This window comes from Peromyscus leucopus, chromosome X (genome assembly GCF_004664715.2).
Source record: "Peromyscus leucopus breed LL Stock chromosome X, UCI_PerLeu_2.1, whole genome shotgun sequence".
Classification (NCBI taxonomy): Eukaryota; Metazoa; Chordata; class Mammalia; order Rodentia; family Cricetidae; genus Peromyscus; species Peromyscus leucopus.
Genome location: NC_051083.1, coordinates 66,138,251 through 66,152,961, shown reverse-complemented (window position 1 = coordinate 66,152,961; position 14,711 = coordinate 66,138,251). Strand labels below are relative to the sequence as shown.

The window sequence follows — 14,711 nt, the reverse complement described above, 5'->3', positions numbered from 1 at the left end:
GATGCTAGAGAGCCTTAGTTTGGAGACAGATTACTTTAAAACTCTCAGTAGCTATCGGAGAGCTGCATAATGTCACAGCAGTGAAACCAGTTGGTTTGTGTAAGACAGCTGAAATAAGTTAAACTATGCCTCAAACTGCTCACTTACTAATGATAAGGAAATAAAACATTGTCATAACTATAACTGTCCTCCTGGATTTTTAATTGGTGAAGGCAATATCAACTGTAATTTTTCTTCTCAGCAGTAAAGAATGCTTCAGTGTTCCAAAAATTTAGAATAAATTGTCTGATAATGGTGATTTTTTATGTGTAGTTCATTTTTAAAATAATTGCAAGGAAGATAGAGAACAAATTTAATCTGCAAATGATTCTACTTTCCTTCTTAATGCCTCTGCATTCAGATTCAGCTAGCCTAGGCTGGGGTTTAGGCATATTCCATCACCAGGATTTATCCCACTATGCTAATAAGGGGAGTTGATTTTTAAAAGAGACTTGGGACCATGGCTGAATTGGTGTGTGATTTGAAGTGGCCTTATATAACTCATTACTGCAATTAAAATAGCTGTCCTGATTCTTGCTTAAAACAGCCACACGATTCATGCCCAGCATAAAACTGTGATTTGTCATAAGAAGACAAAGTCAAATATGAAGCAGAATCACTGTGCAAGAGACAAGTAAAAGTGGGGTACCTGTGTGCTGCCAGGAGCCACCTGAGCAGCTCAAGGGGGCAGAAGAACCCTGGGTAGGTATATTCAGAATGAGCCAAGGACTTTATGGGGTTGCTGCAAGTACCCATCAGAAATTTGCCTCTCTGGCATCGTTACTCTAAGTTGCCTAGATCTGTCCATGGTAAAGATTCTAAGAAAATATTGCAAGGAGAGACCCTTGGGACTGAGTAGGTAGGCAGGAGAAAGGACTGAGAGGGGGCTTGTAGTTTGCTTTCTAAGTGAGAATTAAACAAACGTCCCAGTGTGGCTAGAGTACGGGTAAGTTACGTGAGACAGACATAAAAAATCAAGTCCCAAACCACTGTGGTCATTCAGAAATGTTTGCAACTTTTCACAAGAGCAGTGGTATTACTCCCAATTTCCTGGCTAAATATTTATTAAAGTAACCAAGGACTGAATACATGAAGCTGCCTCACATCGGCGCAGCATCCTACTTTCCTTCTAGCTCTGAACTGTGAGGTACTGTCAAAAGAAAAAAAAAAAAAAAACACTCTTCCATACTCAAAATAGCTACGTTACGGAGGAGAGTTGGAACGTGTTCTGGGAGTGGGTGTGTTTGTTTGAGTTCAGTGTGAGCAGAAAAGGCAAGCCTCCCCAGCCATTCACACACTTCTCTCCTCAGCGATGGCTACGCAGACAGGCAGCGCTCCAGCCCCACATCTCTGAATGGTAACGTACTTCTATAAAGAGGATTTTGTTAACTATTTTGAGGCATTTTATAAATAATATGCATGTGTTTGCTGGATATAAATATATGCATATATGTACATTTATTTATTTACTCAACTTGTGCTTGCTTTCTCCTGTGTCGGGTTGTGTGCAGTTTTTTGTGCGGTATGATTTCTGAGGTGTGAGAAAGAGTTTCTTTCTAACTCCTATGCTAGTCACTCAAAAATATCTCTTGAGGTGGCCCCAGCACAGAACCTAAAATCCCCAGATCGCTCTAAACATCTGATTTGGTCGCTGAAAGCAGCTGTTAACATCCAAATGCTACATGGAGATATTAGGCAGACACTAGAAATCAAAAACTATGTAAAACAAAGGAATATGGGGCAATTGTTTCTGATACAATGTTAAGTTTCAAAAGAATGCAAACTGACATGTAAAGTCTGGGTCATGGGCTAGTAAAATGCCATGGGATCAGAACAAGTATATACACTCTCACTTCATTAACATGAGCCTGTGGTAAAAGAAACCCAGCATAGTTAGACAGATTTTGCTGATTTATATTGAAAGAGTGCTTTCCACAGTTTCTGATCCTCAGCTCCCTCTCTTTTCACAGTGGGTCTCACACCTCCCGGTGCTGAGCTCCAGAGGCTCCCAGTGACCTCTTGGTAATCAGCCTTGGCTGGGTCCAAATCCCCACCCCTTGGAAAACTCACAGAGCCTGCCTGACGTCTGCCTGTGAGTCGCTTTCAGCAAAGACCTCACAGGCAGCTACCCAATCTCTCTTGGTAGCAAATTGCCAAGCCAGGCCCGTTTCCTCAAAAGATGGTAGAGGACTTAGCAGCTTCCTATGTTGCTCTGAAATTGGAGAATGAAATTCTGCAGGCTCAAGTGAAGAGGCTTATGGAAGAAAATGCTGCCCTCCAGGCCCAGATACCAGAGCTCCAGAAATCCGGAGCAGCCAAAGAGGATGAACCACTCCGAAAGTCCTCAGCGGCCCAAGAGCCCCCAGACTCCCCAGAGCTACTGGAACCTCCAGCAGCCAGAGCCTCACAAAAGCCCTGGGAACCCCCAGCAACCACAGAGTCCGGGGGAACTCCAGAGATCAAGCAGCCCAGAGAACCCTCAGCCATTAGAGAGCCCAGCGAGTCCTCAGCCACCAGAGAGTTCATGGGACTCCCAGAGATCAAGGAGTCCCAGAAGTCCCCAGAGACCAAGGAGTCTGGGGGACCCTCAGCCATCACAGAGTTCAGGGGATCCCCAGAGGTCAAGGAGCCCTATTCATCCCCAAAGTTCAAGGAGTATTGGGAACCCCAGGAGCCTCCAAAGGTCAAGGAGTACTGGGACCCTCCAGAGCCCCCGGACTCCACAGCAGCCTGGGGACTCCAAGAGCCTTCAAAGGCCAAGGAGGCCCACAGTCCCCCAGAGCTCCAGGAGCTCTCAGCCTGGAAGCCTCCAGCAGCCAAGGAACCCCAGGAGACCCAGAAGGCTCTGGAGTCCCCAGCAACCCAGAAGCCCCACGCATCCCCAAGGGGTTATGATTTCCCAGCAGTCTGGGAGGCAGGGCCCACAGACATCCAGGGTACCCCAGCCATCAAGGAGCTCCAGAATTCACAGCTCCACAACCCTACAGATGATGAGGAGTCTCAGAAGGTTCCAGAATACCAGGAGACCTCGTCACAGCTGGAGCCCCTTGAGCATCCAGCTACCCAGGAGCCTCTGGAGCCTCGGGTGCCCCAGGAGCCCCTGGACTCCTCAGATGCCGAGGAGTTCCTAGAACTCTCAGTACCTGAAGAGTCCCTAGAGGGCCTCATAGTTGTGGGAACAGGAACAGCCTCTGCATTTTCACAGGCCCACAGCAGATTAGAGGCTGCAACTTTGCCCCTAGAGTATTTGGCCTTCGATGGGGATTCTCAGAAACTCGCTGAGTTTTTAATTCAGTTGAACAGCTACCTGAGAACCAGAGGGCACCTGTATCTCACTGAAGCAGCTCTAGTAAACTTTATTGGCAGCTTCATAGGTGAGGCAGGAAGGTGGTTCCAGCCCTTAGCAGATATCCAAAACCCCCTGCTGGAACAATTTGGAAGGTTCATTCGAGTGCTCCAAAATATTTTTGACAATCCAGAAAGTATGGAAGTAGCTAACCAAGGCCTCCCTCAGCTGCGCCAAGGGGAAGAAGGCCCTGTCCACAGATCTACAACCCGCTTCCATCTCATTGCTCAAGAGCTAAATTTGGATGAAAGCACATTCTGCATCCCATTTCAAGAAGAGCTTGCCAGTTCTATTCAAAATGAACTGTCTCGCACAAGTCCAGCCACCAGCCTATCTGATGTGATCATTCAGTGTGTCACCCTAGAAGAGAAGACAGATGGTAAGGCTGATTCCGAGTCATCATCCTCTGAAGAGGAAAATGAGTCTGAGAGTCCACCAACTGAAAACCAGGCTCTTCAAGCTACAAGTAATCGCCCCCATCTCAGTGAGGCTGAACGGGCCCGACGCCGTGAAGGCCACTTGTGCCTCTACTGCGGCCATCCTGGTCATTTTGCCAGAGATTGCCCTGTCAAGCCTCATCGTGCCCAGCAGGCGGGAAACATGGAGGCCCGGCGGTAAGGGGGATCCCGGGCGGGCCAATCTACAAATACGCGTCCCCCTCTCTCCCAATATCTATGTCCCGTACCCTATGGCTTACTGTTGAGATACGACTTGGAAGACGACAGTTCTTTGAGCAAGCAATGGTGGATTCAGGCTCCTACAGAAACAGCATCGATCGCTCTGTGGTTCTTCGAGAGAAGATACCAATCCGCAATAACATCTTCCCTCTCATGCTAGAAACAGTTGATGGGCGTCCACTGATTAATGGACCTGTAACCAAAGAAACACCACCTCTTGAAGTCAAAATTGGAAACCACGTTGAAGAGCTCCAGTTTGACATTATTCATGCACCACGTTACCCTCTAATTCTTGGAATCCACTGGCTTGAGACCCACGACCCGAACATTGAGTGGAGCACCCGAACTGTGTCCTTTCCATCGCGTTATTGTCATTATAATTGCTTCAGGCACAGGTGGAATCGAAGACGGCGTGATGAAATAATTGCTGGTTAGATGGTGGGTCCTAGTGACTTCTGGCCATCTGTCTTCTGTTACCTCAGCTGTCATCAGCATTTGCTGCTCTCAGAATCTTCCACTGAACCTCTCTCTGGCTATGAACTAAGGCTACCTGTACAACGACGCTGCCTCTTGGATGATGGACTGAACCTGACGACTTTGAGCTGCTTCCCCCCACCAACCTTGCATGCCTCCCTCCCTCTTTGAACCCTGCATTATGTGGGGCTATTTTCATTACTATTCACACTAACAATATGCATGAGACTAGATATTAGAAACTAATACTGAAAAGTGTAGCTGTTAGACTGATTTTTATTATTTTCTAATCAATGACTTTATCACGTATCTTCAGTTTTTCCCAATAAAAATAACTTTCAAGTAAAATTTTTTTGATAATCAATAAACAATGGCAACTGTTGCTTGTGTTTAAGTTGATTTACTGGGTTAGCTGAGGAAAAGGAAAAGGGACCAGTAAATTGGGAGGGAGGAAGAGAGGGAGGGAGGGAGAGAGGAGAGGGAGGAGGAGGAGGGAGGGAGGGAGGGAGGGGGGAGGAGGGAGGGAGGGAGGGAGGGGGGAGAGAGGGAGGGAGGCAAGAGGTGAGAGGGATGAAGGAGGGAGGGAGTCAAGGGGTGGGAAGGATGAAGGAGGGAGGGAGGGAAAGGAAAGGAAGTGATAAATGGAGAAGGGAGGAGCAAGGAGGGAAAGGGAAGGGAGAGGGGAGGGAGAGACTTGGGAAGGTCTTAAGGTTGGGGAGTCCTGTGAATTCCTGGAGTGATAGGTCAGAGGGTGGTAGTATAGGTAGAGGGAGAGCCATAAAGGTTTGGGCTTAGAATTGGGTGAAGTGTGGAAGAGTAAGCAGTGATAAGGTTGAGAGAAGCATTTGGGGGAAACTGGGAGGAAATGAGAAGACTGCTGGGATCTGAGGGCAGGGGTGAGGGGAGGGAAAATTCTGACAAAGGACAGCACTGGCAGAGACACAAGCAACTTGGACTTCAGAAGCTGACCAAACAAAGAGCCGCAAAGCAGGTAATGATACTCCATTGGTGACCTATCCCTCCCTGCAAATGGGTATGCATCGCTTATTCCCTGCATTACCAGAACTTGCCCTAGAAGACCTGACTGCTCCTATTATGGCATATGAGCAGGGTGGTAGGAATCAGCTTTTAACATATATGGTTGGGAGGAGTCACCTCTCCCATATTTACAGGTTCCTCTACCCTGCTAAGCCATGCTGCTTGCATGGGACACAGAGAAAGCAAAGCCATGAGACAACGATGTCTTTGTGGCCCTGAAAGGGCCTAATATCTTGACTTAGGTTACACCCCCCCGCCACACACACACACGTTGGAGAGGGTTAGATCACTGGGTGAAAGGTGAAAGAGCAATCCATGCCCATCTTAACTTTCTTTTGTGGTCTCAATTTCCTCTTTGGAATTTCACTGAAGCCACATGAATGAGATTGATCTTATATAGAAAGATGATCAAATAAAAAGAGCCCCTCATTTCCTCCAGTTACAATGTCAGGCATCTTGCACACATTAATTATCTCATTGCTTCTAAGAACAATCTAGTAAAGCAGTTGTGTATCCTTTTGTTTTACAATAAGCAGAATCCCAACACACCTAGTAAGTCAGACAGCTAGTAAGTAATAGAGGCTTCTGAGCTCCAACTCCTATGCCTTTTCCATTACAGCATGTCAAACTCCCAAATGCAGTGGTGAGTGCCAAACAAGACTATGGAAGCAAAAAGGTAGGTATGGTAATCCTAAAAAGGAGGGGAAATGGAGAGAGAAAAACTTCATGGCCCTCTTAAATAGTAGGGAAAAGAAATATCAGCACATACGTCCTACACTTCCCTTCCCTACTTAATCCTACACTTGCCTAGCCTAAGTACAGGGACAGAATCACCTACATCTCTAACCTGGACAGCATAGTTTAACATAACACTGGCACACAGAAGGTTGTCCAAAGCAACTGACTCAATATTTAAATATTATTTAAAGGGAGCTTTTTTGTACAATGTGGGTTTGTGTAATGATTTTTTTCTACTCAAGATTCACCCCTACTTAAAAAAAAAAAAAAAAAAAAAAAACTTCAAGCAGCAACAAACGAAAAGTAATGTCTCTTATTATTCAAACTCCCCTAGAGCTATGAAGACCAAATGTGGATATTTCCCCAGGACTGAGGATTCATGGAACACAGAGTTTTCTGTGCAAAACTGGGAGAGTTCTGGGCAAAGTGAGATTGCTGGTCATCTTACCTAGGCCCTACAGTTTTCTATTTAGCTATAAAGATTTATTTAATGTACAACTCTTCATATCAGTACTATAATAATAGAATCACATACATTATGAACTAGAAAAGACTCAAAAAAGCCTCTTTCCTTAATCTTACACGTGGAGTTAAGGAAGTTCAGAGAATGGGAAATTACCTATCATAAATAACATCACTCTGATATCCTGATATCAAATCCAGTGCTCTCTTTTCATGTTGAGAAGCTATCCCAAGCCAATAATTAAAACTCAAGTCTGTGGCCAGCACTGAGGGAGGTTGTGTAGACAATGCTAAATAATGATATGAGAGGATTATGTGGTCAAAAAGAGGAAAACCAGCAAGCATTCTAGACAGTTAGCAAGGACAATCAAGTGCTAAATTCTATAGTAACAACAAATACACTGAAAATGAAATGTATCAGTTGGTGAGATTCACAAGACCTGGGACTGGAGATCCAGCTTAGCAGTTAAGAGTGCATGCTGTTCTTGCAGAACTCCAGTTCAGTTCCCAGCACCCACATCAGACAAATCATAAACACTTTTAACTGCAGTTCCGAGGGATCTAATGCCCCCTTATGGCCATTTTAGGCAACTGCACTTAGACACAGACAGACACACACACACACACACACACACACACACACACACACAGGGAGGTGGAGGGAATTAAAAATAAAATAAATAATTTTTAAAAGACTCATGAGAACTTCTAGTTAATGACCACTTGATTTTTCACAAACACTATGACAGATAGGATAATATCATTTTTACTTGTTCCCACTGCACATACATAAAAATCTACTGTATATTTATAAAAATCAAAGAAATGAAGCCCACTGAATTCAGATTCCTTGTCAGGCTTCATACAGCCAAGAACTTTTGGATGTTATAAACAAACACTGAGTGCTGGGAAGATAGGCCAGTCTGTAAAGTGCTTGCTGTGTAAGGATAAGGACCTGAGTTCAGATCCCCAGCACTTAAGTAAAAGTGAGGTGTAGAGGCAAGTGTCTATAATCCTACAGCTGGGAAGGAAGAAACAGGAGTGTCCCTGGAGCACACTTGTCACCTAGTCTTGTGAAACTTGTGAAATAACCGGTCACTAAAAATAAGGTAGAGATGAGAGAAGAAATACCCAATTGAATCTCTGGCCTCCACATCCCACACATAAAAACACACACATGCGCACACTACAAAATTTTCCTATCTCATTTCAAAATTGGGATTCTGGGATGGAGATACAGCTCAGTGCTAAGTGCTTACCTAACATGCTCAAGCATGTACAAGGCCCTGAGTTTGAAAAAAAAATTCAAAAAAAGTGAGAGAGCTGGGAGCTTGGGTTTTAGCCAATATATGGCAGTGATTCTCAAGAGTAATGTAATGATTCATAAGATGAGTGGCTTTTACTCTGTATAAGCCACCAGCCACCATAATAATATTAGTTCATTAGACATGAGTTCTAGTGCCCTGGAAAATGATATTAATTTGTTGATTCATAAATAAGTACTCATTCAAAAGAATCTATTGAAAATATTCTGTATTTCTAGCACAGGCATGGAAAGGATGGCAGATACAGCTATTTCTAAACTACGACTCATAGTTACTGCTCTGATCACAATTTAATTGGAGAAACTGTTGTGTTACGACAGGGGACAGAGCAGTGATTCTGCTACTGAGTAAAGAAAGGCATTTTGAGTTGGGTCTTGCAGGAATCTGCAAAAGGAGAGGAAGGGAAGGACTTTCTATCTCAACTCTGTTAGGCTAAAGATATCTACATAAGTAAATAGTTCAAATTTTATCCTGGAAAATATTTGGTCTGGAGTATTTCTCTGTTTTAGATTTCAACATAGTTTTCTCTCCACTTCTAAAGTAATGTATACTTACTACAACAAATTAGTATGTAGTAGATATCTATAACTTAAAACAGTAAATGGCCCCAACCCCTCTTCCTTGTCTTCTATTTCACAAACTGGGAGATTTTTAAGTCAAAAAGTATGATCTGTTTATATTTGAGTGAATTGATAAGGCTATGGAAAATGGTAAGAATGAGGGGTCAAACTACCACCATATTTTCCTTTGTAGATTTCATGAAGATATCAAATCAAAGAAATTAAAGTAAACCTGGCTCAACATTCTCCAAATGTTCTTTAACAGGCAATAAAGCATACAGACATGTTCAGAACAATATCCTACCATTAAGAATTTTAAAATCTAGTGATAGACAAAGGCTCATGGAGGTTAAAAATCTGCCTTTGCATGTAAGCCTTATCAGTTCTAACTTTTAAAGAATCTGTAAACATAGAGATTTTTAACATTCTATAATATTTTGATAAAAATGAGTTCCTTCCAGCTAACTTTTCTAGATTGAAATGTTAATAAATCATCTTGGTACATTTTGTAACATCTCTTTTTAAATAATTTTAGCAAATATATTTCATGCTAATAAACTATTTCTTAAGCTGTCATGGTCCTTCCACAGAAGTCATTTGTGCTCCAGTTCTTAAACAATTACATAATTCTAAAAGTTTGCCTTTTCAAGACTGTATATGGGTAGATAATTTTTATAACACTTGCTTACTGTAGTAAATGTAGATACCCAGCAATCTACTAGATGTTAAATATTAAATGATAAGAGCAATTTCAGAGTCAAGAAATTAGGATTAAATTCCTGGGTTTGCCACTCTCTGGCCATACTTCATTTAGGAAAAGCATCAAATGAGAAAGCCAATGCTACAAAGGTGCTGTGAAAGTTGAGATGCTATTTAATACTATTATTACAATGTTTATAATAATAACAGCCACAGTCTTCAAGATACTAAGATGCCTGTTTAAATTCACTTCAGTTCAACAGACGACTAAATACTAGGTACTTACTCTGGTTGATTAAAGAAAGATTAAAGTCAGTTTGATATAATTATTTTATTAAATGATGTTTTTTTATAGCCAAAAGCATTGACATCTGTACTAGCACCCTGTTAACTACATTATCTGAAATGTCAGTCCTTCCCTGTGTTGGGTTGTGTTAACTAGATGATAGCTTAGTATAATTAGTATCTGCTTGTCTCTTCATCTACCTAGCCCAACCTAAAGAAAACAAATCAGAAAAGAGCTAGTCTTTGTCTCTACCAAAAAAAGACATTAAAGTAAAAAGTTGAAACCCACAAGACAATGTTTATTTTTCATTTCCAATTTGCATGATTTCTAGGTGAAAATAATGTAAGGTTAAAAGGTCAAACTGTACTGGCCCATGAGTAAGTTCTAATGTCTATAGGAAACAACTGCCATCATGATTTAACATGACTAACAGTGCCTTGCTTCTGTTATTATTCTGTTCCACAGCAACTCAGATGTGTGAGAAAATTGGTGAAGGGTATTAGTTTGGAGAATGTGGGACATAGTCCAACACACTGGTGGGGAAGTAGGAGGCAGGAACAAATGCCAACAGTAGTCAACTAACTGTGTCTGACTTGGCTCAAGTGGAGGGACCATTATGTATTCTGATACGGATGAAAATGGAATATGGCACAGAAACACAGAGCAGTCATATGTTCACAGGACATCTGGCAACCTAAATTTCACATGAGAAAAAGAAAGCATGAAAATTTACAACCGCACAGAACAGAATGTCTGCAACGCTATAGCTGAGCTCACTGTTTTTCTTAGTCTTTCACGTTGCTTTTTTTCCTGTCAGTTATACCACAGATACCACATAATAGGCAACAAGTGAACCAGCTGCACTGCCAGAGAAGCTCTGCTGATTATTAGAAGGAAAGCTGACTAAACGCTAATAAGTTAAAGGCATTCCCACAAAGGTAAATACAGAAAGAAATTGCCATATTTCAACTTATATTTTTAATACCACCTCCTGCTATAAAATTTGGCATATGCTGAGGGAAGGAAGAAAAACCAATCAGGGCCAAGTTAAAATAAAGGCACACTTAAGAGTTCACAATGCTATCAGGCCTTGGTGTCACATACCTGTAATCCCAGCCCCAAAGAGGAAGAAGCAGGGGAACAACTGTTAATTTAAGACCAACCTGGTCCACATAGTGACTCAGTCCCAGGCTAGTCAAATAGTGAGACTCAACTCAAAAATATTTTTGTGTATATGTGGTTGTTTCGGTTTTTCTGTTTTGTTAGTTTTGTTTATTTGCTTGCTTTTTGGGGAGAAGAGCTTGCTGCATAGCCTTGGTAAGCCTAGACTTCACATAGCCCAGGTTGGACTCATACTCAGGACAATCTTCCTGTCTCACCATCCCAGGGATTTCAGGCACGAACCATAATATCTGGCTCATTTTTTAAATTCAATTTTTATTTTAATTAACACATGAAGTACACCATAATACATATTAATGAGGTAGCATACAATGTGTTATACACATATACATTGCATCATGTTCAAATTAGGCTAAACATATTTACTTCCACAAATATTTCTAGTTTATTTTTTTCTAATATAACTCTTTATTCTTGATGTAATTTGTTTTGTTCTTCTCTCATACAATATACTCTGACTAGAGCTTCTCCTCCCTTAAATCCTCCCAGTTCCAGTTCCGGATATCAGCTCCCCTCTCCCCCAGTTCCACTCCTCTTCTGTTTCCCTTCAAAAAAGAACAGGCTTCCCAACAAACACAGCATAACAAGTTACAATAAGACTAGGCACAAGCCCTCGTATTATCAGGAATGGGCAAGGCAACCCAGTAGGAGGAAAAGGGTTCCAACAGTAGGCAAAATAGTCAGAGATACCCCCCACTCCCACTGTTAGGAGTCCTACAAAAACACCAAGCTATACATTCACACCTATGTATGCAGGGACTTAGCACAAACCCATACAAGCTCCATGACTGTTGCTTTGGTTTCTGTGAGCCCCTATAAGCTCTGCTGGGTGTGTTCTCCTGGTGTTCTGGAACCCTCTGGCTCCCACAATTCTTTCTCTCCCTCTTCCTCAATCTCTAAGGGAAGAGACCTGATGGAGATCTCCAGTTTGGGCTCTCTCTTGGCCTAATGTTTGGCTGAGTCACTGCATCTGCTCCCATCAGGTACCAGAGGAAGTCTCTCTGATGATGATTGGGCTAGAGACCTAGGATTTTTTTTTTTAAAAAAATCAATAAAATAATTCTTAATAATGTTCTGCTATACTTGAAGCTCGGTGCCTAGCCCAACTATGATTTCTTTATGATGAAAACTTTCAGAACAGTTAGTGATTTGAGCCAACCCAAGAGAAAGGCTTTGAACATTAAAGCCAGGAAAGCCATCATGGCAAGGATGTCCCAAACCTGCAGAACTCACATCATGTCAGGACATGGCCTGAATACTAGAAATGGAGCTACAGATTGTCTACCCTCTTGGATTTCAGTCTTGCTCTGAAATAGTTGTTCCTTGCTATTTTGCCATCCTCCTCTTTTGCCATGGGGATGTTTACTTTGTGCCATTGGATCAATTTTCTCTTATTTTATTGGGACCCCCAACAAAGAATGTCTTAATTCTCAGAAAATGCTCAATACCTAGACTCTTAAACAACATTGGTAGTCTTAAGATTTTAAGAACTTTTAGAGTGCATTAAGGGTAATTTTCATTATGAGATGGCCACAAGCCTTCAGGAGACAATGTCTGAATATTGAAATTTCTCTACAGGATCATGTGTTCAGTCTTTGGATTACAGCTAGGGGAGCTATTTTGGAGGGTGGTAGGGCCAAGGTGAAGGAAGAAGGTTACTGGGAATGTGTCTTTGAAGGTTAAAATTTGTCCTTAGCCCCTTCCTTACCAAGTGCTTTCTGTCCAGCATGTGGTGTGATGCCTTGGTCACTCGCTTCCACCACCATGATCTTCTGCCTCATTACAAGCCAAAGATCAAACAAGCAAAGACTATGAACTAAAATCTCTGAAACATTTAGCTAAAACAAATAATTCCTTACTTTAAGTCGAACTCTTAAGTAATTTTTTTACAGCAACACAAAAATAATATACATACTATGGAAAATTACTTAGTCATAAAGTTGAATGAAGTAATAATATATTACTCAGAATGAATAAAGTTGGTAACCCCTAAAATCTGAAGAAGCTAGTCACCAAAGACTAAAAACTGTACAGGTACATTGATTATAGATACACATCTAAAATTGTCAAATTAGTAGTTATATTAAGATAAAATAGTAGAATAAAGACAGAGTAAGCAGACAAGTAATAAAAAAGAATGGGATATATATATATATATATATATATATGAGTATTATTCATAAATAAGAATGATGTCATCTCATATGCTAAGTAGATAGAATTTGAGATCATTACATCAAGTGAAATAAGCTAAAAACACAAATGCTACATGTTTTTGCCCATATGTAGATTCTAGATTTTAAAGGGATGTGAAGGCAGAAAACATGGAGAGGAAGTTTTAGTGGGGGGTATGATCAAGTGTATTACATATATATGTGGTGATATTTTATTTGTGCATCCCAATAAAGCTTATCTGGAGATCAGAGGAAAAAATTAGCTACTGTATTAAACATAAAAATCAGGCAATGGTAGCACATGCCTTTAATTCTAGCATTTGGGAGGCAGAGATTCATCCAGACCTCTGTGAGTTCAAGGTCACAGTGGGAACAGAGCCGTGCGTCGTGGCACACACCTTTAACACCCAGCACTAGTTAACCATAGAGGTCTGGAGGTCTGTACAGACAGACAGGAAGTGATAGAGCTGGGCAGAAAGAGGAAGTGATGTAGCTGGGCAGAGAGAGGAAGTGAGATGGCAGGGCACAGAAAGGATATAGGCATGAGTATACAGGAAGTAGCTCTCTCTGAAGGCTGAGGAGTTGGTAAGGTAAGGTTGGCTGTGGCTTGTTCTATTCCTCTGATCTTTCAGTTTTCACCCCAATATCTGGCTCTGTTTTTTTTTTTTATCAATTCATCTTACATACACACATGAAAATGTTACAAAGAAACCTATTTTGTATATTCATATATTCAGTAAAAATTTTTAAAAGGAAAGAATGATTGCTTGTGGGTATGGAATTTATTTGGGGAGTATTGAATGTGTTCTAAAATAAAACAGTGGTTTAGGGTTACACACAATTCTGTGAATATACGAAAAAAAACATTCAACTGTAATTTCAAATAAGTGAATTTTATGGTTTCTGAAAAATATTTAAATAATGCTGAAGAAAAAAATTATCGGGGGAATGAAACCATAGATGTTGTATTGATAGCATTCAGCCCACTTTTACCATTTCTTAGCTGTGTTTTGAGAAGGCCAAGTTAACTTTCCTGAGCCTTAAGTTCCTAGTCTGTGAAAGTAGAAGAACAAATCCCTAGAGTTGTGACGATTAAATGAGATGATGAATGTAACAAACTAAGTACCACAACTGGCATATAGTAAGTGCTCAATGAATCATAGTTATTATGATCATGTTTCAATAATTCAGTCCTTGTCTTGCTTCTTAGACATTCCATTGTGTTCTTGGTTTTCGCACAGTAAATTCAAGCAAGCAGTTTATTAAACGTCTTTAGTTCAGTCTCAGGGTTAGTGTTAGATAGGCAGATAAACAGATATTCAACCATTTTCTTTATTTGTTTTCATGTTTCCTTGTCTATTTTTGGCAATAGAGATGAGAGTGAGCACATTACAGAAGTGGAATATAAGCCTAAGTAAACAGCAGAATGAATACCATGTCTTTTAATCATATGGCTATCAGTCTACACAGTCATTCAACAAATAGGAAACAGTTGCTTGTTAGAGATTCTAGTAAGAGATACGAACATTAATTGGTAAAAGCAAGTTAATAGTTACAAATTTTAGTTACAGAAAACAAAGGCACTCAAACTCAGAAACTGATTAGATGAAGTTGTCCTGATAGTCTGAGAAGTGACATATAAACTGGGATCCAAGCAGGATGCATCTATGGTCCCTGACAATATAGAGTTAACTTGGGACTTCAGCTAGAG

At 41.1% G+C, this 14,711-nt stretch overlaps 1 protein-coding gene across 1 annotated transcript; it reads left to right on the top strand.

The window, feature by feature from the left end:
• The first annotated feature begins 1,259 nt into the window (after positions 1-1,259).
• Rtl3 (retrotransposon Gag like 3) lies at positions 1,260-4,918 on the top strand. The gene is made up of 2 exons (XM_028886397.2): positions 1,260-1,396; positions 2,010-4,918. Exon 2 carries the CDS (start codon positions 2,219-2,221, stop codon positions 4,001-4,003), a length of 1,785 nt encoding a protein of 594 aa, XP_028742230.1. The 5' UTR covers positions 1,260-1,396; positions 2,010-2,218; the 3' UTR covers positions 4,004-4,918.
• The last annotated feature ends 9,793 nt before the right edge of the window (positions 4,919-14,711 follow it).

What these genes read in the sequence shown, in the direction of transcription:
- Rtl3 (XM_028886397.2), top strand. Translation starts at nt 2,219, where the DNA reads ATGGTAGAGGACTTAGCAGCTTCCTATGTTGCTCTGAAATTGGAGAAT.